This window comes from Metarhizium acridum (assembly GCF_019434415.1).
Source record: "Metarhizium acridum strain ARSEF 324 chromosome Unknown scaffold_587, whole genome shotgun sequence".
NCBI lineage: Eukaryota > Fungi > Ascomycota > Sordariomycetes > Hypocreales > Clavicipitaceae > Metarhizium > Metarhizium acridum.
The window spans coordinates 914,158-936,224 of NW_027094049.1; the positions used below are offsets into that span (position 1 = coordinate 914,158).

Sequence of the window (22,067 nt, forward strand, 5' to 3'; positions counted from 1 at the left end):
AAAATGTAAATAAAAATAACTCGTCATGACGAATGTACAAGTTGTTTGCCAAATTCATTCTCGGAGCAATTTCACCAATACACACCGGACATGTAGCGGTACATGTAGCCTGTGCTGAGGCCGATGCTTGGACTTAGCCGGAGTTGAAACGGCGTTTAGCCGTGCTAGGTCTCGACCGTACTCCGTAGCTGAGGTGCAGGTTGAGAACTTCAGCGGCATGGAGCATTGCAGCTCGACGACAGTTCATCCTCGTCCAAGCACGGATTAAGCATCGCCAAATACACACCAGTATATGCATAACACGTCAAGTCTAATCTACAGTCTATCGCGGCAATATCCTCGTGATTAACCTCAAAAATATCTATTCCATTTGTGCAAGAGCACAAGATAACTTGCAGGCCTACAATCGTATCTTGCCACCCTATACCGGCCGCACACCTAGAGACTTCACTTCATCCCCATGCAGCCACTCAGCCCAGCAATAATTCCATCCACCTTGGGGAGTAGGCAGCTGACAAATGCACCTCTTCACCCACCATCCGACGTCAAGGGCTTCAGGTGGCGGTGAAATGCGGCAGAATGTCTGTCCACCCCCAACGATTAGTCAGCAACCTGCCACCCAGTCGGACAAGAAGAAGTGCGAGTGCGAGGCGGGACAAGCCACCTTGTGTCAGGTACGTACCTTGCACGTGAGTTCGCTCCTTGGACGTGGAAAGTGGCCCAGAGTTCCCGCAAAAAGTTCGCGCCCCCGTCGCGTCTCCCAAGCACTTCACCCCATCCCCTCCAAGACGTTGGCCGAGGATACGGCTGAGGCGCGACCATGAAGACCACAATAATGACTCCCAATGGTTTCAAAATGTCCTCTTTATACAGGCACAAATTTTCCGCGTCTTTCAAGCGTTTCTGGAGGCGAAAATACAACTCGTCACTCGTCTTCCACCATGGTGATGATTTGCTGCCTCTGCCCCTCTTTTGGGATGACGCCGTCGCTGCCTCAGCCGACCAGACACCATCGGTGTCATGGGCGTGTGCTAGGGCCCTCTGCGCTCCAGCTCTGACGCATCCCTTGAGAAAATGAGGCCATGGGTTCTGGGGGGAGATGCAAAAAAAAAAAAGGTTTCACAAGCCGTCTCCATTGAGTTGGGACACTGTGGCAGACACTCTTGGGAACTGTTTTCCATCTACCGGACTACACTCTACCCCGGCCAATTCTCTCGGGCCAGGAACCGAATAAGTGGCTAATTGTTCTCATATAAAAATCAGAGAGATAGCAACATAGTAGTATATATGCTGACACAGAAGAACGGCTTGTCAATCGAGGTAGGACTTGTGGTAGCTTTTGGCTGCGCATCATGGATGGGTCTGCCGGGGCTGACGGAATGAACTGCAAGGTTCCAAGGCCACCGCAGCACACCCCCCTCGGCTATTCTTTTCTTTTTTGCTTTCTTTGGATTGAAAGATGAGTCACACTGGTTTCAGTCCATGCCAGAAAAGTCATCCCCTGTCGATGGGATTGCATGTGGCAGTTATATCGAGACGTCACGACGTTCAACTGGCCTTGCGACGACGACGGACCTGAACTGTGCGACGGCGCTAATTGGCACGGGGCATGCTGCCTGTTGCTGCAGTAGCAAGGGCGACGACGACGAATAGAGGGGGGCCATGCCTAAATATGCGGGCAATGGCGCAGTCATGCAGTGCGACAGACGGTATGTTGATTGCAGTTTTGATTTACACCAGTTGACAACCAAGAGCGTATGTACGGAGTAACTCGATGCAATCCGGCGATGTTTTGTTCACCTGTCGGTTCAAATGGTAGTGGAGCCTTGGCCGCTGCTGCAAGCACTTTACGCACTTTACGCGCTGTGCAGACCCTGACTCTGACTGGCTGCCACCATTGGGCGCTGTAAAGTTGCCACTGTGCCTCATGCTTCAGTGTTTGCCGGCCTGCCTCGCGTCCCCACCTGAGCACCGTCCATCCAACATCCTTGCCCACGTTCGACTCCATCATCCCAAATCCCAACATCCGGCATCCAGCATGCATCCCCATTCCCCCAATGGCTGCGGCACCAGGCAACCGTGCGCTTGGGAACCTCATCTCAGACTAATCATTCAAACGCCGGATGCCAATTCGAGCCCAGACGCCCACCAGCGGCGCCGTGGCCCGGCGTCGGTTCCTGGATTCTTGCATCCAGACATCCAGACTTCCATACACCCCCCTCCCCCCCCGTCAATGCCATTCCCATGGCCCCTTCATCAGATATTTGTTTGTTGCCCACACGCCTCCGTCTTTGCCTGATGTTGATGCCTTTTTAAACGCAAACTCTTCCCCAAGGCCAGATTTCCTAACTCTTCCTCAGACCACATCATCATTCGTACCAACATTCGTCACCTTTTGACCTTGGTCTTGCGCAAGGCATGCCGCCGGAATTACTCGTATAGCAAAGACCTTCTCTGAACCCTCAAGACTTTGGTATCGGATCGCTGTCTCGGCTGGTGACCATCTTTCGACACAACTCGCCGAACTGGTTTTGTAGTAGCGCCGATACATGTTCAACCTTGACTCATCAGGACCACTATTCACTTTTTGGTCTTCTTGTCTCAACCAATCTTGGACTCGCGCGTCTCTTTTGCAAGCCGTCGCTGCGTCCCCAAGTTGCCTGGTGTCGTCTCGCAGCGGGCTATATCTACGGGTCCTGTTTCCGCCCGTCATTCATCTGCTGTTCGCCTGGCTGCTTCTCGTCAGCTCAAGACGTCTTCAGTATAACCAACCGCTTCACATCCTTACCAACAACATCAAACTCGCCAAAATGTCCCCCAACAGTGATAATGCTATGGCTCGATTCCTTTTTGCCATTTTGAAGCAGAAGAATCTCAAGGATGTTAGTCTTTGCTCCAAACAACCCGTGTCCTGTGTGTGTGTGTGATGGATTGCACTAACAGCCATTCAAGATTGACTGGAACCAAGTCGCCCAGGATCCTGTTCTGCTGCAGCCCATTACGAACGGACATGCAGCTAGAATGAGGTACTCTCGCTTCCGAGCCACCGTCACTGGTCATGAACCCCAGAAGCGTGGCCGCCATGGTGAAAAGGATCGAGTGTCCAAGCCTTCCAAAAAGGACCACGCGTCAAAGAAGGACGCCATTATCAAGTCAGAATCTGGCGTGAGCCTTGCCTCTCTCGCTCAGGTATGCCACGAGGCGCCGATTTCTGGAATCACACAGCCACGAGCATCACTAATACCTCAGTAGTACTCCCCGGCCTCGCTGCCGTCTCCGTATCTCGGTGACAACGACGACTTGAACGCTCGATTCCTCACACCCTGTAGCGACGACATGATGTCCATCCATCCCGCTGCCGTCGAGAAGCGCCGACACCGAGACTCCAACGCCTTCTCACCCTTGATGGACAACAACTCGGACCTTTTCACAGACTCTGGGAGTCTCACAAACTCACCGGCATTTTCAGCCTTTGATGCTGCCTATGACCTGGGTAGCTACTGCACCACAGCCACCGATTTCCAAAGCCACGACCCGTCCGACCTCAGTGGTCCTCAGTCGGTGGTGGACTGCGGCCAGGAGTGGAACGAGCGCTTTCATGATCCGCAGCTTTTTTAATACCCTGTGAAAGCTGTGGATTCTCGAGGTGTGATGGTGTGTATACAAAATAAAATAAAATAATGGCGAATGGATGGATGAACCTTTTAACTTGCTGTATGACTTATGACGAAGTTTGGCTGAGATCAATGCTGCGGTGACGGATTCGCTTGAGTCGGTTGACTTGATTATGGAGTTGGGGATCTGGCAAATTGTATACTAATAGTATTATTCTCCACGAGAATGCAATACGACGACTATCGAATAAACACTTGCTAGCTGTGGCTGGAACTGGTGTTGCTCCTGATGTAGAAGTGCATTCAGGAGCTGTTTTCCTGTACATTGATACGGCCCCCTGACTTTGACGGCGCATCCGATAACTCTCCGCCGACCATAAAAGATGTGTTTGCACAACTCACTTTCAATTCACTTTCCATTGGCCTCCCCCCCTCTTCACGTCCTATAATAACCGCACTCTGTCACTCATCATGTGCATTCAAACTCCCTTCCCCCCCCTCACAATAAAACTGTGAAATAAGCGTTACTGCAAAACATCGCATAAAGCTGGCCTATACGCCTTTAAGCTGACCACTTCACAACCCGAGCCGTCTCCTCTACGCATTCACACACACGCCCGCCCCATCCGCGTTTCACCACAGCGTCAACACTCGAGAATCGGTTCGTAATCGACGATTCCAACGGGAGCTTCACGGCAGCTTTGCTAACTTTTTGCCAGCCATCATGCCTGAAACACCCAAGAAGAAGGAACCCACTGCCTCTGAGGCCATGTTTTTCTTTGCCATTGTTAAGCATACTCGCAACAAGGCCGACATTGACTGGAGCGCCGTGGCTGCGGAGCAGGGGTTCAAGAATGCGGATGTCGCCAAGGTATATTCTCCCTCATTTTCCTATCGTGCGGGCATGCTGATTGGGAAACAGGTCCGCTTCGGCCAGGTCAAGCGCAAGCTGGGCATAAGCACCAACACTGACACGCCTGCTACCTCTCGCACACCCATCAACAAGGTTGCTTCTGCTTCTGCAGTCGACAGCCCCACCAAGGTCAGGAAGAGCAGTGGTCGGGCAAAACCCAAGGGCAGGGCCAAGGGAAAAGGCATCAAGGTGGAGGAGGTGGAGGATGAGGAATTGGCGGACGATGAGACTGTGGTTGGGGTGAAGAATGAGCATCTGGACGGAGAATTGGATGCTGAAGTTGGGTCGTTTTTGGCTGAGGAGGAGTCTTTGATGGGCGAGGAGGAGCCTGCAGAGCTGTTTTAGATACTGCTGCGCATGTCGTGGCGGGTAAGAGGTGCTGATGTGCGTGAGGTTATACCCCGGGCTGGCTGGGTGTTTGATGAGACACTTGCACTGCGTGAATAGGGAATTGACGATTCTGCCTTTTGCTAGGATTTTGAGGACCCACGAGTGACATGTCTGCAATATTTCATATGATGTGTGGCCTTGCTCGTATACAGCGAGAGGCAAAAAGTATTTGACCAAATCAGGTACCTGGCTATCTTGCTCTATATTATACTAAATCGTAGCATATTGGTGTCTGGCATACTCCTCGGTGTGTAAATATATTCTGCCACAGACTGTAGGTGAGAGTGACGGCAAGACGGCCAGATGCGCTGGCAGGGCTGTTGGTTTGCCTACAATCCCGTCTGTGCATGGATACTGATAATGATTGCGGACTACTGAGACGGCTGTTTGCACTGTTTCTGCGTTTGCACCTGCCGCTGCGGCTGCATAAAACCAGCACTCCCTTCTCCTCAAGCCGCTGCCGTGCTCTCAACTAGCCATCAATTGATTGCTCACCTTCTTCTCACACTGGTCACTGGGCAAGGCAAGCCAAAAGTTCAGTATATAATTTAGCTCTCAATCTGACACTTGTATGCCCTTCTTAGACAATTCACAATCGCCAATTTTTGCACCGCACTCTCATCAACTGTCACAACCATCACAACCAGTCACCTTCTCATCAAACACCAACCACAGCTATCAGCAAGCCATCAACACAAACTTGACTCAGCAAGCGTGCGTTTTACATATAAACCTAACAAATACTCCCATCTAACAATTCACAGACAAAAAAAAAATGCCGCGCAAAACCAAGGCTGCTGCTGCCGGCGGAGAAGGAGAGGCGCCCACAGGCCTCACAGACGGCGAACTGCGCTTCATCAAAGCCGTCTTCGACAACATGACGCAGAAGCCCGACGCGGACTGGGACAAGGTCGCCACTGACCTGGGCCTCAAAGACTCAAAGTGTGCCAAGGAGCGTTTCCGCCAGATGTCTGTTCGTCACGGCTGGCGCGAGCAGCAGCCGGCCTCGGGCAACCCCAGCCCCCGCAAGCCTGGCAAGAATGGCGCCACGGGGCCGTCGGGCGATGGAAAGGTTACGAAGAGGGCTCCGAGGACCCCCAGGAAGGTGAAGAAGGAGGAGGCTTCCGACGCTGGGGAGGACGATGACGTTGATCTCATTAGGGGCGGCGATGATGGCGGCGAGGCCAAGGTTGAGGCTGAAGCAGACGTTGAGATTTGAGACATTGGGCTTGCTTGGAACTCGGCGACGGATTTGGTTTACGATGGGGGAGTTTCAGTCTGAGGGCTGATGGTGGAGTGGTATAATGAAGCTGAGCCAAGTTAATACGAGTTGATTCGGGGGCAGACACGAGGACATGGATTCTTTGCTGGCTTTAAACTTGAACCCGAGGCTATATTATTGCAGTTGATGCCCCGTTGCTAGTGTGGTTTGAAACGTGATGGCTGAGGCGTAGAGTTTGGATGTCCATGGCGGGAGACGCTGTTGGTGCTCTGACGAACAATGCAGTGGGAGGTAAAGGGTATTTAACCAGATCAGGTGCCTGGATATCACGCTTAATAATATGATATATTACAGTATCACGCTTAATGCTTTGATATAATACTATAATATACTATAGTATGCTCGTGTATACTTCATGGTAAGCAGATGTATTCTACCATAGATTGTATCACGATACTCCAGGTTCCAGACAATAAGGCATGGTAAGTCACCCAGACATGGTAAATCACGCAATGGAATAGACTCGTTTGCTCCCTGCTCCCTAGACCAATGTCGAATCCACGTGGGTGGTGTGGTGTTGTCCGCTCACTTTCCGCTCACTTTACCCGTTTCTCAGCCCACCTTACTATATCTTGCCTCATGGAAACGAAGCCCTGACACGACTCTCTTACAATTGAACTTCTGCCGTCCGTTTTAACACTCTTCCATCATTCACAGATTCCGCAGCGTCTCACTTCCTACACCACGTTTACTCGCCGCGTCTGCTCATCTTAGCAAGCCTCGTCAGCTCTCCGCAACTAAATACCTACCAAGTCCACTCAGCAACTGCAAAAATGCCCGGTGCCCAGGATCCCTCCGAGCAGGTCAAGTTCCTCGTCTCCTGCATCGGACACACCAACAACGGCCGTGTTAGTAGGCACGCTCTCTGTGTCCCTCTTTCCCCAGCTAACACATATTAGCCTGACTTTGCTGCCGTTGCCGAAGAGCTTGGAATCGTCTCCAAGGCTGCCGCGTACGTGTTCCTGTAAACTCCCTTTGTTTCCATTTTCAGAATCCCAGCTGACCATACCAACAGGCAAAAGCGGTACGAGCGCATGCTCAAAGCCAACGGTGTCAGCGGCACCAAGTCACCTACCAAGACTGTGGACGATGGAGCCGTGCCCACTCCCCAGTCTACGCCAGTCAAGCGCAAGGCTCCTGCTGCCCGTACTCCTGGCTCGGCCAAGAAGACTAGGGGCAAGGCGAACAATGGCGTGAAGAAGGAGCAGTCTGATGGGGAGAAGACCAAGCAGGGCGTCAAGAAGGAAGAGGACTCGGAGTCTGATCTAAGCGGTTGGTAGCTTGGCGGGCATGTAGTCGGGTGAGGATCGTGCTAACTGATGGCGTAGATCCTCCCTCTTCCGAGGATGGCGAAATGTAAGGTCCTGGGACTGATTTGTTTGGCACGGATGGACATGGGTGACGTTTGGTGACGGGCCATGGGGACGAGGCTACAATGGAATAATGGGGATACGTCGAGCTGGCACGGTGATATTGCTCTAGACTGGGATTTAAATGAGAATCAAGGTCTCTTACATGCTGCTGCTTTTGAAGTGCACCCTAAGGTGGTGCTGGTTAGACAAGTATTACGGTGCTTGCTAGGAGCCAACTTAGACGGCCTACGGGATATTTAATATCAAAGATTGAACTCGGGCTGGACACAAATGGGACGCATGCGTGGATTTAGTTTTAATATGGACAAGAGGATCAGAAAATCCAAATGCGAGTGAGCCAGGACTGGCGCAAACGAACAGACAGACTCGACGGTTCTCACACGCAATGGGCGACAAAGTCGACGAAGTGATGTGCATATTCTGTGTGGCTGGGGACCCTGGTGACTTGATCAATTCATTTTATACACTAGAGAGAATTTGAATAAATTTAATTATTTCATAGTAGGCTTGACACTTGCCTGCCAGCCGCGGCACCTGTCAACTGCTGGTTCGCAGCCGTTAGCCAGGCAAAGGTTGCAGAGACCCTCGAACTCTGCCATAGCTCTCGCATTTCCTCCCTTCTCACAGCCCATCGAATTTCGTCTGATGCGTACGCCAGACGGAAAGGCACATGTTCTTAAAACACCTAAGATATTCTGTTGTCCTATTTCCTTTAAATTCACTTGGTTCTCGCTTACAGCCTGCTCACACGCACACACAAAATTGGGTATTCACTGCTCGTCCACACCACCAAGTTTGCATTTCTTGCCAACAGCACACCTGACAAAATTCTTTTTATTTCCTTTCCTTTTACTGTGTGACGGGCCTCATTCTCTCACCAGCAATTCACTTCTCGCCGCGAGTCGTCTCAACCTGCTCTGACCCCAACCAACGCTTTTGCTGACAAACGGGCCCTTCTTGGCATATTTTCCTTTTTCCCATTATTCTTTGTCAAACTCAACATGGTTTCGGCACCTGCCAGAAAAACAAATGCAAGCAAAAGCCGGTCCCCGGCCAAGGACCGCAGATCGGCAAACAGAACACAGAGTGCCGAAGCATCGCTCGTGTCGTCGAGCGTTCCCAGCTCACCGACCAAGACTGAGACGCCGCGAACTGCCCGATATTCGCACCATCTCCCGACAGACCAGCAGCGAAAGGGAAATGGACGCGTTGCCGGCCGAAACCTGATTATGTGGAATCGTATGTTTCCGTCTCGTCAACGCCGTCCTCCTCCTCCATGGGCGCTTCTAACGGATGAGTAGGTCCACGAATGGCAGAGAAGCTGCTACTGCACATCCACTACGAGTGTAGTCGACACAAGCTCCAGCTGCCTTGGGATGCTATTGCTCATCGTTTCCATCCCGGGTCGTCGGGAGCTGCCATAATCCAGCACATCAATCGTCTTCGCCGCGAGGTCCTGGTTGAAGGCCATCTCGTCCCGCCTCTCACTCAGAGGTCTTCTGCGACGCCAGCTGATCCTAACCTTCGTGGATACGTCCGCCGAGACACCGAGGGCGACTACGTCGAGACTACCCGTCCTGTGTATTTTGACGAGAGACTTGACGACCCCAAGTTTAGTATCCCGGGTGATTTTCCCTTTAACGAAGAGTCGATGGAACCCGAGGTTGAGCTGGGCAGCTCTTCGGCTGGCTCAGAGGAGGGAGACTATCGCCAAGACTCCCCCACTCCAATGACACGGAATAGCTCAAAATCTTTAAACGGCTCCATGGAGTTTTATGAGACCTTTACGCCGCAGTTTGTGGCCCCAGTTGAAGCTGTGAGAGACACACGAGGCCTGCCGCCCCATCTTCAGCATCCTCACGTCAGCCATGAGGCAGTGGTAAGGCCCGAGAACATTCGCCAGTGAAAAGGCACTCATGCTCACACATTGTTCAGGAAATGGAACCCACTCACAGCCGACACTTCTCGCATGGATCAGAGTCTGGTGCTAATCCAGCCAAAGGCACAGCTTCGCCCAACGAATCGTTCGAGACCAACATCGCAGCAATAACACCAGGGCACGTCGCCTTTCCCAGCATCCCTCAACACGCGCATCACGGCTACAGGATGGCTGCCTTGCAAAACTGGTCTCACCCACTCATGTACCAGATGAGCCTACCACCAAAAATGCATCCGTCCGCTTTTAGCTTTGATCACCAGGACTGCTTACATGCCTCTTTCCACATGGGGATGCCTTTCGCAATGACAAGTCCATACGAGCCCTACTTGGCACTGGACCCAGGCCTCATGAAACAAAGCGTTGCGCAACCGGTACCGATTACTGCTGGCGCAAAGGAGGGAGCAGTGCAAGCCGAGCCGGCTACAGCGCACGGTGCACGAATTGGAGATCCATTCGTTGGCCTGGCTGGTGCGGAAGAAACTAAGCTTACTGATATTACGACATCACTTACCCAAAACTAGCAAGAATCTGAGCTCTTGATGGCTCAGTCGCAATGTAATGTATTATGAACCATGAGTTCTCGGCATCATGTCGACGCTCGATACTCAGTGAGCGGTTGCAGCGCATCATTAATTTTTGGGTCAAAGGACGACCTTGGCGGTCATTGGGTAAAAGCCTGCACGACGACGTGACAAAATTGCTCCAGCACTTTTCCAGCATATGAACAAATCTGAGGCAACTGGTATCTGCCCATCTTCAAGTGTATTGAATTAGACGAGAGAATCTGAATGAGGAGCAACACAGCCACGTGAATTAGCTTGAGACGAGGTTGGGGATATAGAGAATTATTCAATTCAAAGTATAACTAGGCGCTCGATGCTCTGAAATCCTGCATCGGCGGCCGGGGTCGTGTTTCGATGTGAGCATTAAAGTCGTGACCATGTTGTCGTTTGAGGATGTGGAGTTGTGGACGAATCGACTGTCCGACATTTCGGCAACGGCGCCAGAACCTTCTCTGGGTCCGAATTGCAGACTGGGGGCGGTTCTGCCGAGTGCAACGGAACTGTGGTCTGCGGCTCACGAACCTGCCACTGCCGTCTTCCGTGGCAACAGGTTTTTCCGACCCTTGTCCGTGACAATTTTTTTGCGGGTGCCAACACCTCCAATTGCAACCAAGACCGCAATTCCACCTCTCTCTCCTTGGTTCCCCCAGATCTTTGACCAAAAAGCTGCTTCTCGCCAGCTACATCTTGCATCACTTGTCCCTCTCCTCCTTGTACTTTAATGCCCCCCCCTTTCTTGCCTTTTAATATATACAAGATGCAGCGTGCATTGAGCTCACGGGCGCGGGCTACGGCTCTGTCCTCTGCTGCCTCCCGTTATCGCGCCGGTGCCGGTCTTGGTCAGCAGCTCCGATTTGCTCACAAGGTGAGAAGGACGCGAGCTCCAATCGTCGAAGTATAATGTCAACGTGTCTAACTAGTGTTGTAGGAGCTCAAGTTCGGAGTCGAGGGCCGCGCCGCTCTCCTGGCCGGTGTTGACACCCTGGCCAAGGCTGTCGCTACTACTCTGGGACCCAAGGGCCGAAATGTCCTCATTGAGTCCAGCTTTGGCTCCCCCAAGATCACAAAGGGTGCGTTTATGCCTCTCTACAAGTCGTGTCATGGGACTTCAGCTAATACGAAAATACCTCCCTTTGCACAGATGGCGTCACCGTTGCCAAAGCCGTCTCCCTGAAGGACAAGTTTGAGAACCTCGGTGCCCGTCTACTCCAGGACGTGGCCTCCAAGACCAACGATGTTGCTGGTGACGGTACCACCACCGCCACCGTCCTCGCCCGAGCCATCTTCTCCGAGACGGTAAAGAACGTTGCTGCTGGCTGCAACCCCATGGATCTCCGCCGTGGTATCCAGGCTGCCGTTGACTCTGTTGTTGAGTACCTCCACAAGCACAAGCGCGACATTACTACCAGCGCCGAGATCGCTCAGGTCGCTACCATCTCTGCCAACGGCGACCAACACGTCGGCCAGATGATTGCCAATGCCATGGAGAAGGTTGGCAAGGAGGGCGTCATCACTGTCAAGGAGGGCAAGACCATGCAGGATGAGCTCGAGGTTACCGAGGGCATGCGCTTCGACCGAGGTTTCGTCTCGCCCTACTTCATCACCGACACCAAGGCTCAAAAGGTCGAGTTTGAGAACCCCCTGATCCTTCTCTCTGAGAAGAAGATTTCTGCTGTCCAGGACATCATCCCTGCCCTGGAAATCTCCACGCAGACCCGTCGCCCTCTTGTCATCATTGCCGAGGACATTGATGGTGAGGCCCTTGCCGTCTGCATCCTGAACAAGCTCCGTGGCCAGCTCCAGGTTGCCGCTGTCAAGGCTCCCGGCTTCGGCGACAACCGAAAGTCCATCCTTGGTGACATTGGTGTCCTGACCAAGGGTACCGTCTTCACCGATGAGCTCGACATCAAGCTCGAAAAGGCCACCATTGACATGCTCGGCTCCACCGGCTCCATCACCATCACCAAGGAGGACACCATCATCCTCAACGGCGAGGGTTCCAAGGACGCCATCTCTCAGCGCTGCGAGCAGATCCGTGGCGTCGCCGCCGACCCCACCACCTCCGAGTACGAGAAGGAGAAGCTCCAGGAGCGTCTTGCCAAGCTCTCTGGCGGTGTCGCAGTCATCAAGGTTGGTGGCTCCTCCGAGGTCGAGGTCGGCGAGAAGAAGGATCGATTTGTCGATGCTCTCAACGCCACCCGCGCTGCCGTTGAGGAGGGTATCCTGCCCGGCGGTGGTACTGCCCTGATCAAGGCCTCTGCCCAGGCTCTGGGAGACGTCAAGGCCGCCAACTTTGACCAGCAGCTCGGCGTGAACATTGTCAAGAACGCCATCACTCGCCCTGCACGCACCATTATCGAGAATGCTGGCATGGAGGGTTCCGTTGTCATTGGCAAGCTCACTGACGAGCACGCTGCCGACTTCAACCGGGGCTTTGACAGCGCCAAGGGCGAGTACGTTGACATGATTGAAGCCGGTATCCTCGACCCCCTCAAGGTTGTCCGCACTGGTCTCATTGACGCCAGCGGTGTTGCTTCCCTGCTGGGTACCACCGAGGTTGCCATTGTTGAGGCCCCTGAGGAGAAGGGTCCTGCCGGTCCCCCCATGGGAGGCATGGGCGGCATGGGAGGTATGGGAATGATGTAAGATGGACGAATTCAAGAGGATGAAATTGCCATTTCTGGCGTTGTACAAAAGAAAAGCAAATTGGGCATGGATTTGGTGTTGGTAGAAGAACAAAAGACAGATGGATCAAGTGATCTGGCACGATCTCCTCTCTACATCTCGGCATGTATTTTATTTTTCATACCCCTGCAGATTTTTCACCAGCCCGGACTCTATGTATAATAGCAAGCAGCACTTGGCCATGTAAAACAGTTTAAAAAAAATCCAACAACTAAGAGACGAATTATGCACGCATCTGTGATTTTGATGCTGTAAATTCGAACAATTTGGTTGCCTTGAGGCAGCGAGTTTGCAATTGCGCTTGGTGCTGAGTGAGAAGGCAAGATTTGGAAGCCTGACGGGATTCGTCATCTGATGGCAATCATTTCGGTGCCTAACTACCTAGGTACCTTACTTTTTTGTATGTCCTCCGGGTAGGCCGAGGGCTCGTTTTCGTTGCCACGGCAGAACAGAGTCATGCTGTTAGTTCATGCACCGCGGCTGCTAGAGCTGCCAGAGTAACGAATGGTCAACGGTCAAGGCGTGGCTGTCATTCAAGGGTCTGTTCTAGGCCATAATTGGTCCGGCGGATAAAGTCAACAAAGACGAACAAGTCCGCAATTGGAAGCGTCTGGTTACACATGCAACTACTCACCCTCTGGCGCCATGGATGCTTGCTGCGGAGAGCTGGGAAGCTGGAGCTTGGCCCAGTCACGTGGGGGCACCGGCCATCTCACGGCCAACCCCACGGCCAACCCCACCATGATGATGTGGTCAACACAACTGAACGCCTTGGTCTTCTGGTCCACATCCCGTGCTTTTCCAACAAACAAAGCCGCCCTCCTCGCCTTTGCATCGCGACACCGCACATTTGCCTGGTCGCTTTTCTTCTGATGTAAGCCCAAGCTGTCCCCCGCGGCTTAAATACTTGAGCAGTTGCCTGCAGTCGCCCGCAGTCTTCCTTTTTTTTTTCTGTTTGTTTTGCTGTTGGTTAAGCCGCCAAAAGCTGACGAGCTCTTTCACTCAGCCTTCCTCCCCCGCCCCTCATTCGCGCACCATCTCCTGATCTTGACCGCAATCATGGTGAGTTTCCGCCACGACGGCCCTGCGCGACTGTAGTTGGTTGCTTACTGTCTCTTTCCAGTCTCAATCCGGGTTCGTAACTGTCCTCGATACATTCTCCAGAATTTCGAGTTTGCCGTTGCTGCAATCTGCGCACCCGCCCCCCCATGACGACGACGGTGTACCCCGCCGACCTTGGAGGGGTTTGCGCACCAAGGAAGAGCCACGATTGACAATGGGGACAGCTGCTAACAACTCTTGCGCCCATGTAGAGCGACCGTTTCGCAGGAATGCATAACTGCCTACAATGACTTGAAGCTGTCCAAGAAGTACAAGTACATCATCTTCAAGCTCTCGGACGACTTCAAGGAAATTGTCATTGAGGAGGCTTCCAACGACAAGGACTGGGAGAACTTCCGAGAGAAGCTCATCAATTCTACCACCAAGAACAAGTCTGTGAGTAGTGATCCGAGTTGCCTCTCATTCGCAATCAACTGTTGCGCTAACTTTTGCCAGGGTACCGTTGGAAAGGGCTGCCGATACGCCGTCTACGATTTTGAGTACAGCCTGGCCGCCGGCGATGGTGTCCGGTATGCCTTCCTCCTACGGCTCTACAACCGTGGGAACCACGCTGACTGACTGCAGAAACAAAATCACCTTTATTGCCTGGTCCCCCGATGATGCCGGCGTTCAGGTAAGATGCCACAATCCCCGACCCCACCTCTGAGCCACCAGCCTGACGACAATGACCACGCAGCCCAAGATGATCTACGCTTCCTCCAAGGAGGCCCTCAAGCGATCCCTCACTGGAATTGCCACTGAGCTGCAGGCCAATGACGCCGATGACATCGAGTACGACACCATCGTCAAGACTGTCAGCAAGGGTCTTGCCGGTTAAGCATGGTTCTTTTGTTGTGTATTCTTTTGCTTTGTATTTTTCTTTGTATGTTGCGACATGACAACAACCGCGCAGGAAGGAAAAAAAGTCTCTGGGCACGCCGCCTTTTTACGAGCGCATGAATTGAGAATCATTGCTACCCAAATGGCTTATCTTTAACCAACCCCATTTCACCCCTCCTTCTGATCTACTTGAAAAGGAGAAAAAAAAAAGCCAACTCGAGTTGTGACGCAAAAAAAGAGACGACGGCGATGGTGGAGGATTTTAAACATGATGGATGCAAATTATACAATGGTGACCCATGCATTGGGATTCTTCATGTCGGTGGAGGGTCGTAGCTGCTAGATGTGTGAGTCTTGGTGTCAACGCCATAGGAAGACAGAAATGACTTCACGCCGGATGTGGATCATAGGTGACTTGTTTGCCCCAACGTCGCTGCAACCCAGCTCCTTGGTGTGCGTGTATCGTTGCATGCTCATCATTTTGACACGGTTTTACATCGACATTTAGTACCCCCCCGTCTTAGCCATCATACAGTCATGCAGTAGAATCGAGTCAATGTCCGGAACGACTAGACTCCCAGATCCGCTTAAACAAAGTCCCCAACTCGGCGGCTGCGGCCTCGTCCTTGAGCCGCTGCTGCAGAAACCCCTTCAGGTCGTCCCAGAAGGCATCCGTCGTCAGCGCGTCCCACCCGCTGGCCTTGGCCACCACGTCCTCCTTGCTCTCGGGCTGCACGGCCGCCGCGCCGCCCATGACCATGACGGAAAACTCTACCCGCGGATCCGAGTCGCCCGCCACGTCCTTGAGGACCTTGCTGTCCGTCAGCGGCCGCTTGTTGTGCAGAATCTTCATCTTGTCGACTGGTATCCCCGTCTGCTGTGCGACTTTGGTCTTGATGTCGAGGATGGATGTGTTGAGCGGCTGCGAGGTGAGTTTCAGGTCCAGCGGCGGGTTACGCAGGGACTTGAGGGTTACGGTGAGGCTGCGCTCTTGGCCGGGGAGCAGGGTCTTGGGCTTGCTCATGGGGTTGGGCATCCGGGGGAGGATGTACTGCTGTTGTTAGCTAGGAATGTGGGATGAGGGGGGGAGGGTGAACGTACGGGCGGACGGGGGGGAAAGGATTTGGCATCTTCGACGTGGTCTGCGGAGAGCTTGATTGGGCGGGAGTCGAGTGTCGAGAGGAACGTTTTGGCGAATGCTGCTTCCGCCATGGTGATGCTGGCGGCGGGACGACGGGGAGAGGGTTAAAGGGTCAGCGTGGAGAGGTGGTGGAGGGCGGGATGCTGTCGACGGGAATGGCGAGTTTCCGTGACTTGTTGCAGATTCGGATACGTTGAACGAACTGGGCGACAGATATTCTGTAGAGTCGTATAAATGGTGATGCTTCACGAGCTGAGTGTTGCGTAGTGAGGTGGGAGCTTGGGAGTGGGTTAGGTAAGCAGTGGGGCTTACGAAGACGGCGTCAACAACAAACCAGCGACGACATACATTGGTAAGAGTTGCATATTTTTTCTTTATTGTGCAAGCATGGAACTATTTCCTCATATTTAGTTGCAACAAACTACTCCGTACCGAGTATTTAAATTGTATGAGAATTTGCGGACCTCTGGGTCTGCAACTCCAACTTGATGAGTAAAGTCAAGCGGCTGTGGCTGGTGCCCGATACGAAGTTTTACCGGCCATTGACCATCTTATCGGACTTTTTGAAGAAAAAAAAGTTGGGCGGGGCGCGCATATTCCTGTACCCAGACTGAGCTGTCGCCGTTCCTTTTCACGGCCAATTCCTTTTCCAACACTTTTCAAAAATAAAAAGGAGAAATTGCACAAAATGGGTGCCGGAAGACGGATGAAGAGAAAGCAGGGTGCCCCTGAGCCTTTATCAGAAGAACACTACGCAAAACTGAAGCGCAAGGCCGGTCTGCCAGTCGACACTCCTACAGAAGCACCTGACAACAAGAGAAGACGAACTGGGAAGAATGGGCAGTCCAAAGAAAATGGAGCCTCGATAAAGAAGGCTGCCGCCCCGAAGAAATCCAACGGCGACAAGCCAGCAAAGCCAAAGCCCAGCAGCAAGTCAAAAGCCAAGCCTGCCATGCCAGGCCTGGACGACAGCGACGTTGAGCTCGAGGACGACGAGTTGGACGCAGAGGAGCTGGATATCGAGAAACTATCCGACCTCGAAGATGAAGGCGAGGGCGCGGCGCTGGGCGACGACTTTATGGGCTCGGATTCATCCGTGCTTGACTCGGACGACGAGAATGACGCCGAAAAGGCTACGTTTTCTGAAGATGAAGACGAGTCCGACGCAGAGGAGAAGCTCACGGCCGCCAATATCGAAGGACTCTCGAGGAAACTGGACCGAAAGCTGGCGCAGGAAGCGGCCACCAATGCGGCAGAAATGGCTGAGAGCGCACTGCAAACCAACATTGACGGCGACAAACCGCACATTATTGACGACGACGACGACGACGAGCTGTCCGCCAAGGCAAACGCCCTCCTCGCGCCGGACCTGCAGCTGCTCCGGACGAGAATCACCGAAAACATCCGCGTGCTCGACGATTTTGCCAACCTCGCCGAGGATGGGCGCTCCCGGTCCGAGTACACTGCGCAGTTAATCAAGGATGTGTGCGCATACTATGGCTACTCCGAGTATCTGGCTGAAAAGCTATACAATCTGTTCACACCCCGCGAGGCATTTGCCTTTTTCGAAGCCAACGAGACGGCTCGCCCTGTTGTCATCCGCACAAACACCCTCCGCACTCACCGCCGCGATCTCGCGCAGGCCCTCATCAACCGCGGCGTGACCCTCGAGCCGGTGGGCAAGTGGTCCAAGGTTGGCCTGCAAGTCTTTGAGAGCAGCGTGCCCCTCGGTGCCACGCCCGAGTATCTCGCCGGCCACTACATTCTGCAGGCTGCCTCGTCCTTCCTGCCCTGCATGGCGCTTGACCCCCAGGAAAACGAGCGCGTGCTCGACATGGCTGCCGCCCCCGGTGGCAAAACAACCTACATGGCGGCCATGATGAAGAACACGGGCGTCATCATCGCCAACGATCCCAACAAGGCCCGTGCAAAGGGTCTCATTGGCAACATCCACCGCCTCGGCGCCCGCAACGTCATTGTATCCAACTACGACGCCCGCGAATTCCCCAAGCCCATGGGCGGGTTTGACCGTGTCCTGCTCGACGCCCCCTGTTCCGGGACAGGCGTCATCGCCAAGGACCCCAGCGTCAAGACCAACAAGACGGAGCTCGACTTCATGCAGCTCCCGCACACGCAGAAGCAGCTGCTCCTCGCGGCCATTGACTCGGTCAACCACTCCAGCAAGTCGGGCGGGTACATTGTCTACTCGACGTGCTCGGTGACTATTGAAGAAAACGAACAGGTCGTCCAGTACGCGCTCAAGCGCAGGCCCAATGTCAAGCTCGTCGACACGGGGCTGGCCTTTGGGAAAGAAGGATTCACAAGCTTCATGGGCAAGAGGTTCGACCCCAGCCTGCGCCTCACAAGGAGGTACTACCCGCACGCGTACAACGTCGACGGTTTCTACGTCGCCAAGTTTAAAAAGATTGGTCCCACGCCCGCCCAGGCGCCCCGGGATAACACGCGCGCCGCTCGCGACGCCGAGGACGTTATTGACAAGACGCCCATTCCCGCCGACGAGGAAGACGCTGGCAAGGACGATTTCGGCGGCTGGGACGAGGACGAGGACAACGAGTACATGGAGAAGGGGCGGAGGAACGCCATGCGCAGACGGGGCTTGGATCCCAGGAGTAATGTCAAGTCGAAGAAGGGGTCGAAATGACGAGCTTTTGCAGTTTCTAGAGTTTAATGTATGGCATAGGAGTCAAAAATGGCATTCCTTGTTCACGTGCGAATTGATGTATATTTTCGCCTGTCCGATTCGTCGCCCGCGTCTTCATTCAGCGTATCGTCTATTTTGGTTTTTAACCTACCCTTTATTCGTGCCGGCACTGCATTCAAGAGGGGATAATTGTACAACACCGTGCACATGGTCGTAGCCAACCCAGATAATCGTGACATGCCAAAGGAAATACCGCACAAACGCTATCGCATGCGTGGGAAAGCGTACCGTTTATCCTCTTGGACATTCCTGTAAACAAGTGATTTATAAGTGGAATGTACAATCTACCAGGTACATACGACCACAGCCGCCAGCAAAAATCACGATCTCGTTAAGCTCTTCTCCGGGGTTTTAATGCTTTTATATATGGAGGAGTGTGCCTCTAAAAATAAAAGCTATAGCGTTTATTTTTAAAGGACTAAAAACTAAGAGTTAGTGTAGGAGAATTACGGTTAGTTATTATATTTTACGTTATTATAATAGAAAACGAATAGTATTAATATTAATATAAGATATGTTCTTTAATATATTATAATTACTCTCTTTCTATTACTCTTATTAAAGCTAGCCATAGAATCTTTAATTATATTTAGCTTATTAAGAATTTTAGTTCTTATAGTTTCTTCTTTTAAAGGTATTTAAGTAAAAAAATAATTAGTTATCTTTATATTTCTCTTATTATAATAGCTTATTATTCTTTTTAAATAAGTAATATATTATTTATATACGTTAAGGTTTACCTTATATATAGCGTTAATATAAAGGTTTAAAAGTAGTAAAATAATTATAATAATAATATAAGATATTTACTATACTAAGAAGCTTATTAGATATAGTATATAAGACTATTAATTCCACTAGCTAAATTACGCTTATTACCTAGTTTTATTATTATATTTATAATTATACCCTATATTTCGCTATAATATAGTCTTTATACTAATATTATATTTATTACTATACGATAGTAGTAGTAGTAGCGCTTTTAATAGTATAAATAGTTTAAACTATTAGTTTAAACTATTCTATTACCTAAGGTAATAATATTATTAAGTGGTTTTAAGTTAATTAAAAGTAAATAATAAGAATATTTAATTAGCTAATATTTATTCTTATAAATTAAAATATAATATAAACTACTTTTACTTTAAAGATATTAAATTAATATATTATTATAAGTTTAATTTAAATAAATAATTTAAAGTATTTATACTATTAAAAGCGCTTAAGCTTACGTTAAAGTATTAGCTTTTAGCTTTAATTTAATCTCTTCTTATATAATTAATAGTTATTTTAAATATTAATTCTTATACTTTTACTTATTAAATATAAAGATAAAAACTTATATAACTAGTATTACTTTACTATTACTTATATATATTTTAGCTTTTAATATATAACTTTAATCGTTTATTATAAGAATAAGCCTCTCTTTTAATAGTAATTTTAACGATATATTACGTTACCTTAACTTCACTTATTTATTAGGCTAAAGACTAATAAAAGTATATATTTATAATAAAGCTTATTTTATTATTAATTTATAGCTTTAAATAAACTTTTTAATATTCTCTAATAATTAAGTAAGCTTAAAACTTACACTTAATTTTTAAAGGTAATTAATAGCTATAAGAAAATAAAGGGAGTCTTAGTTATAAGCTTACTTAAGTAATATATAAAAGTTTTTTAATTAACTACACCTCTTTTAAGAGCTTTTTTAATAAAGATAGGTATTTAAGCTAATATAAAAGTTTCTCTCTTAGAAATATAAATATTATATTATTATTAGCTAGTACTCTCTTATAATTAAGGCTTTTATTAATTCTAGTAGTAAGGTAATTAGCCTAAAAGATAAAGAAGTATTATATTAAAGCTAAAGGGTTTAGCTATAAGGGTATTATATTTTCTAGTTTAAAGCTATAATTAAGGTTATATATATTTTATTTAAGATTTAAGAATATTACTCTAATTAAGTAAGTAGTAATATTTATATACTGCCTTCGTAGCGTAGTAGTTAAACGCTATAGAGCCCTGCCTTAGTATAGTAGGGAGCCGGTTTAAACTCGATTAAAGGCACTTGAATTTTCGGCTTAATTACCCGGAAATTTAATTAACCCGTGATTCTAATCACGTGATTTTAGGGGTGGAATTAAGCTAAGCTCACCTAAAAAATTAGCTAATAGGCTTAAAGCTTTAAAGTAAAGGAAAATTAAGCTAGTACGTATTATAGCTGTAATATAATATACCGTAAAAAAATTAGAATAATAGGTTAAGAATAAGTGAAAGCGAATAATTAATACCTGTAACTTATATGAGAAGAAATACACTTTATATTATACTAGGGTATAAGGTGGGAAAGGCTTTATAAATGTAAGTAGATTTTTCTTTCTTTAAGGGTTTTTCTACTTAAAATACGAGTTAATATACTAGAATAGCTTTAAAAGAGCTCTAGCGTACTTAATATAATATTTATATACTCTTAGAGTATCTTAGCTAATTAAAGCTTAGTTTTATAATTCTTATTTAGAGCATTAACTATAGTATAGTTTTATAGTTTTATAGTTTTTATAGTTTCGAATATAAAAAATTATATTAAATCTAATAAAATACTTATAGAATTATAAGTTTTACGAATAACTAGTATAAATTCTATATTATAAGCTAATATTAAAAAAGGTGGGTCCTTATATACTATTATAAGCTTAAAACTTTAAAAACTACATTTTATAGTTTTTATAATGTAGTGTAATATAGTGTGTTTTTAAAAAATTATATAATCTAGTTTTTAAGCTTATAATAAGCTGGAAAGACCCACTTTTTTAAATAAGCTAATTGGTTATAATATTAGCTATTTTATTTATTTATTATTATAATTCAAGTATTTTATTAGATTTGTTATTAATTATTTAAGCTTTTTAAAAAAATGAAAATGTAGTTTTCTTGTTAATGCTCTGTTCTTATTTAAATAATTCTTAGTTAACTAGTAGATTAAGTAGATTATTTACTTCTTAGCTATTAGAAAAAAGCTATATTTCTTAATAATAGGTTTATTTATTAAGGGAATTAAGTAAGTACTTTAAGCTTAAAGAGGGTAAGGGAATAAAATATAAGAGTAATAGCTACTAGAATATTCTTATAATATTATAGATCTCTTTTTATCCCCTTTTTAATTCTATTTATTATATAATTATATAATTACTTTAAGCTAAAAGGGGTCTCTTTAATAATCTTAAAAGTATATAATTTATATAAGGGAATATAATTTTTATTCTTTACGTTAAGTTTCTTAAATATAAGAGTTACTTAAAGAAAAGTATTCTTAGCTTATTAATAGACTTTCTCTTTAACTTATATTAAAATACTATTAGTATATTCTTCTTTATTTATTAAAACGAAAATTTTATAATTAATATATATATTAACTAAATCTTTTAGCTTTTAGAAATCTAGCTTAACTAATAAACCTTTTATTTTTAGTATCTTTAATTTAACCGTTAAATAGCT

At 48.5% G+C, this 22,067-nt stretch overlaps 9 protein-coding genes across 9 annotated transcripts; 8 read left to right on the forward strand and 1 right to left on the reverse strand.

Annotated features, from left to right (window-relative positions):
• Positions 1-1,996: 1,996 nt before the first annotated feature.
• Positions 1,997-3,938, forward strand: J3458_022051 (uncharacterized protein). Its single transcript, XM_066122901.1, has 3 exons — positions 1,997-2,882; positions 2,953-3,189; positions 3,253-3,938. The coding sequence occupies exons 1-3, from the start codon at positions 2,550-2,552 to the stop codon at positions 3,616-3,618; spliced, it is 936 nt and encodes a 311-aa protein (XP_065972122.1). The 5' UTR covers positions 1,997-2,549; the 3' UTR covers positions 3,619-3,938.
• A 48-nt stretch (positions 3,939-3,986) lies between these two features.
• On the forward strand, positions 3,987-4,975 carry J3458_022052 (uncharacterized protein). The gene is made up of 2 exons (XM_066122902.1): positions 3,987-4,485; positions 4,537-4,975. Exons 1-2 carry the CDS (start codon positions 4,339-4,341, stop codon positions 4,870-4,872), a joined length of 483 nt encoding a protein of 160 aa, XP_065972123.1. The 5' UTR covers positions 3,987-4,338; the 3' UTR covers positions 4,873-4,975.
• A 364-nt stretch (positions 4,976-5,339) lies between these two features.
• Positions 5,340-6,473, forward strand: J3458_022053 (uncharacterized protein). Its single transcript, XM_007817726.2, has 3 exons — positions 5,340-5,440; positions 5,502-5,631; positions 5,682-6,473. The coding sequence occupies exon 3, from the start codon at positions 5,693-5,695 to the stop codon at positions 6,134-6,136; it is 444 nt and encodes a 147-aa protein (XP_007815917.2). The 5' UTR covers positions 5,340-5,440; positions 5,502-5,631; positions 5,682-5,692; the 3' UTR covers positions 6,137-6,473.
• Positions 6,474-6,972: 499 nt separating this feature from the next.
• J3458_022054 (uncharacterized protein) lies at positions 6,973-7,559 on the forward strand (the record flags this gene model as incomplete). The annotated part of the gene is made up of 4 exons (XM_007817725.1): positions 6,973-7,047; positions 7,099-7,151; positions 7,215-7,471; positions 7,528-7,559. The coding sequence occupies 4 exons, from the start codon at positions 6,973-6,975 to the stop codon at positions 7,557-7,559; spliced, it is 417 nt and encodes a 138-aa protein (XP_007815916.1).
• Positions 7,560-8,573: 1,014 nt separating this feature from the next.
• On the forward strand, positions 8,574-10,491 carry J3458_022055 (uncharacterized protein; the record flags this gene model as incomplete). Its single annotated transcript, XM_007817724.2, has 3 exons — positions 8,574-8,811; positions 8,874-9,451; positions 9,508-10,491. 3 exons carry the CDS (start codon positions 8,574-8,576, stop codon positions 10,030-10,032), a joined length of 1,341 nt encoding a protein of 446 aa, XP_007815915.2. The 3' UTR covers positions 10,033-10,491.
• Positions 10,492-10,607: 116 nt separating this feature from the next.
• On the forward strand, positions 10,608-13,330 carry HSP60_2 (chaperonin). Its single transcript, XM_007817723.2, has 3 exons — positions 10,608-10,939; positions 11,003-11,144; positions 11,216-13,330. Exons 1-3 carry the CDS (start codon positions 10,796-10,798, stop codon positions 12,718-12,720), a joined length of 1,791 nt encoding a protein of 596 aa, XP_007815914.2. The 5' UTR covers positions 10,608-10,795; the 3' UTR covers positions 12,721-13,330.
• Positions 13,331-14,072: 742 nt separating this feature from the next.
• Positions 14,073-15,751, forward strand: COF1_2 (cofilin; the record flags this gene model as incomplete). The annotated part of the gene is made up of 4 exons (XM_007817722.2): positions 14,073-14,256; positions 14,317-14,390; positions 14,446-14,494; positions 14,558-15,751. Coding segments are annotated over 4 exons (447 nt in total), but the record flags the coding sequence as incomplete, so codon positions are not given.
• On the reverse strand, positions 15,100-16,263 carry J3458_022058 (uncharacterized protein). Its single transcript, XM_007817721.2, has 3 exons — positions 16,190-16,263; positions 15,802-16,119; positions 15,100-15,751 (listed from the first exon to the last, which is right to left on the reverse strand). The coding sequence occupies exons 2-3, from the start codon at positions 15,910-15,912 to the stop codon at positions 15,254-15,256; spliced, it is 609 nt and encodes a 202-aa protein (XP_007815912.2). The 5' UTR covers positions 15,913-16,119; positions 16,190-16,263; the 3' UTR covers positions 15,100-15,253.
• Positions 16,264-16,469: 206 nt separating this feature from the next.
• Positions 16,470-18,900, forward strand: NOP2_2 (rRNA (cytosine-C5-)-methyltransferase nop2). The gene has a single exon (XM_007817720.2). It carries the CDS (start codon positions 16,530-16,532, stop codon positions 18,501-18,503), a length of 1,974 nt encoding a protein of 657 aa, XP_007815911.2. The 5' UTR covers positions 16,470-16,529; the 3' UTR covers positions 18,504-18,900.
• The last annotated feature ends 3,167 nt before the right edge of the window (positions 18,901-22,067 follow it).

Bases quoted from the DNA above. Each gene is read 5' to 3' on its own strand.
- J3458_022051 (XM_066122901.1), top strand. From the start codon at position 2,550: ATGTTCAACCTTGACTCATCAGGACCACTATTCACTTTTTGGTCTTCT. The intron at 2,883-2,952 runs GTTAGTCTTTGC...CAGCCATTCAAG, and splicing joins AGCAGAAGAATCTCAAGGAT to ATTGACTGGAACCAAGTCGC. The intron at 3,190-3,252 runs GTATGCCACGAG...ATACCTCAGTAG, and splicing joins GCCTTGCCTCTCTCGCTCAG to TACTCCCCGGCCTCGCTGCC.
- J3458_022053 (XM_007817726.2), top strand. From the start codon at position 5,693: ATGCCGCGCAAAACCAAGGCTGCTGCTGCCGGCGGAGAAGGAGAGGCG.
- J3458_022052 (XM_066122902.1), top strand. From the start codon at position 4,339: ATGCCTGAAACACCCAAGAAGAAGGAACCCACTGCCTCTGAGGCCATG. The intron at 4,486-4,536 runs GTATATTCTCCC...ATTGGGAAACAG, and splicing joins AGAATGCGGATGTCGCCAAG to GTCCGCTTCGGCCAGGTCAA.
- J3458_022058 (XM_007817721.2), bottom strand. From the start codon at position 15,912: ATGGCGGAAGCAGCATTCGCCAAAACGTTCCTCTCGACACTCGACTCC. The intron at 15,752-15,801 runs GTACGTTCACCC...TAACAACAGCAG, and splicing joins CCTTTCCCCCCCGTCCGCCC to TACATCCTCCCCCGGATGCC.
- NOP2_2 (XM_007817720.2), top strand. From the start codon at position 16,530: ATGGGTGCCGGAAGACGGATGAAGAGAAAGCAGGGTGCCCCTGAGCCT.
- HSP60_2 (XM_007817723.2), top strand. From the start codon at position 10,796: ATGCCCCCCCCTTTCTTGCCTTTTAATATATACAAGATGCAGCGTGCA. The intron at 10,940-11,002 runs GTGAGAAGGACG...CTAGTGTTGTAG, and splicing joins AGCTCCGATTTGCTCACAAG to GAGCTCAAGTTCGGAGTCGA. The intron at 11,145-11,215 runs GTGCGTTTATGC...CCCTTTGCACAG, and splicing joins CTCCCCCAAGATCACAAAGG to ATGGCGTCACCGTTGCCAAA.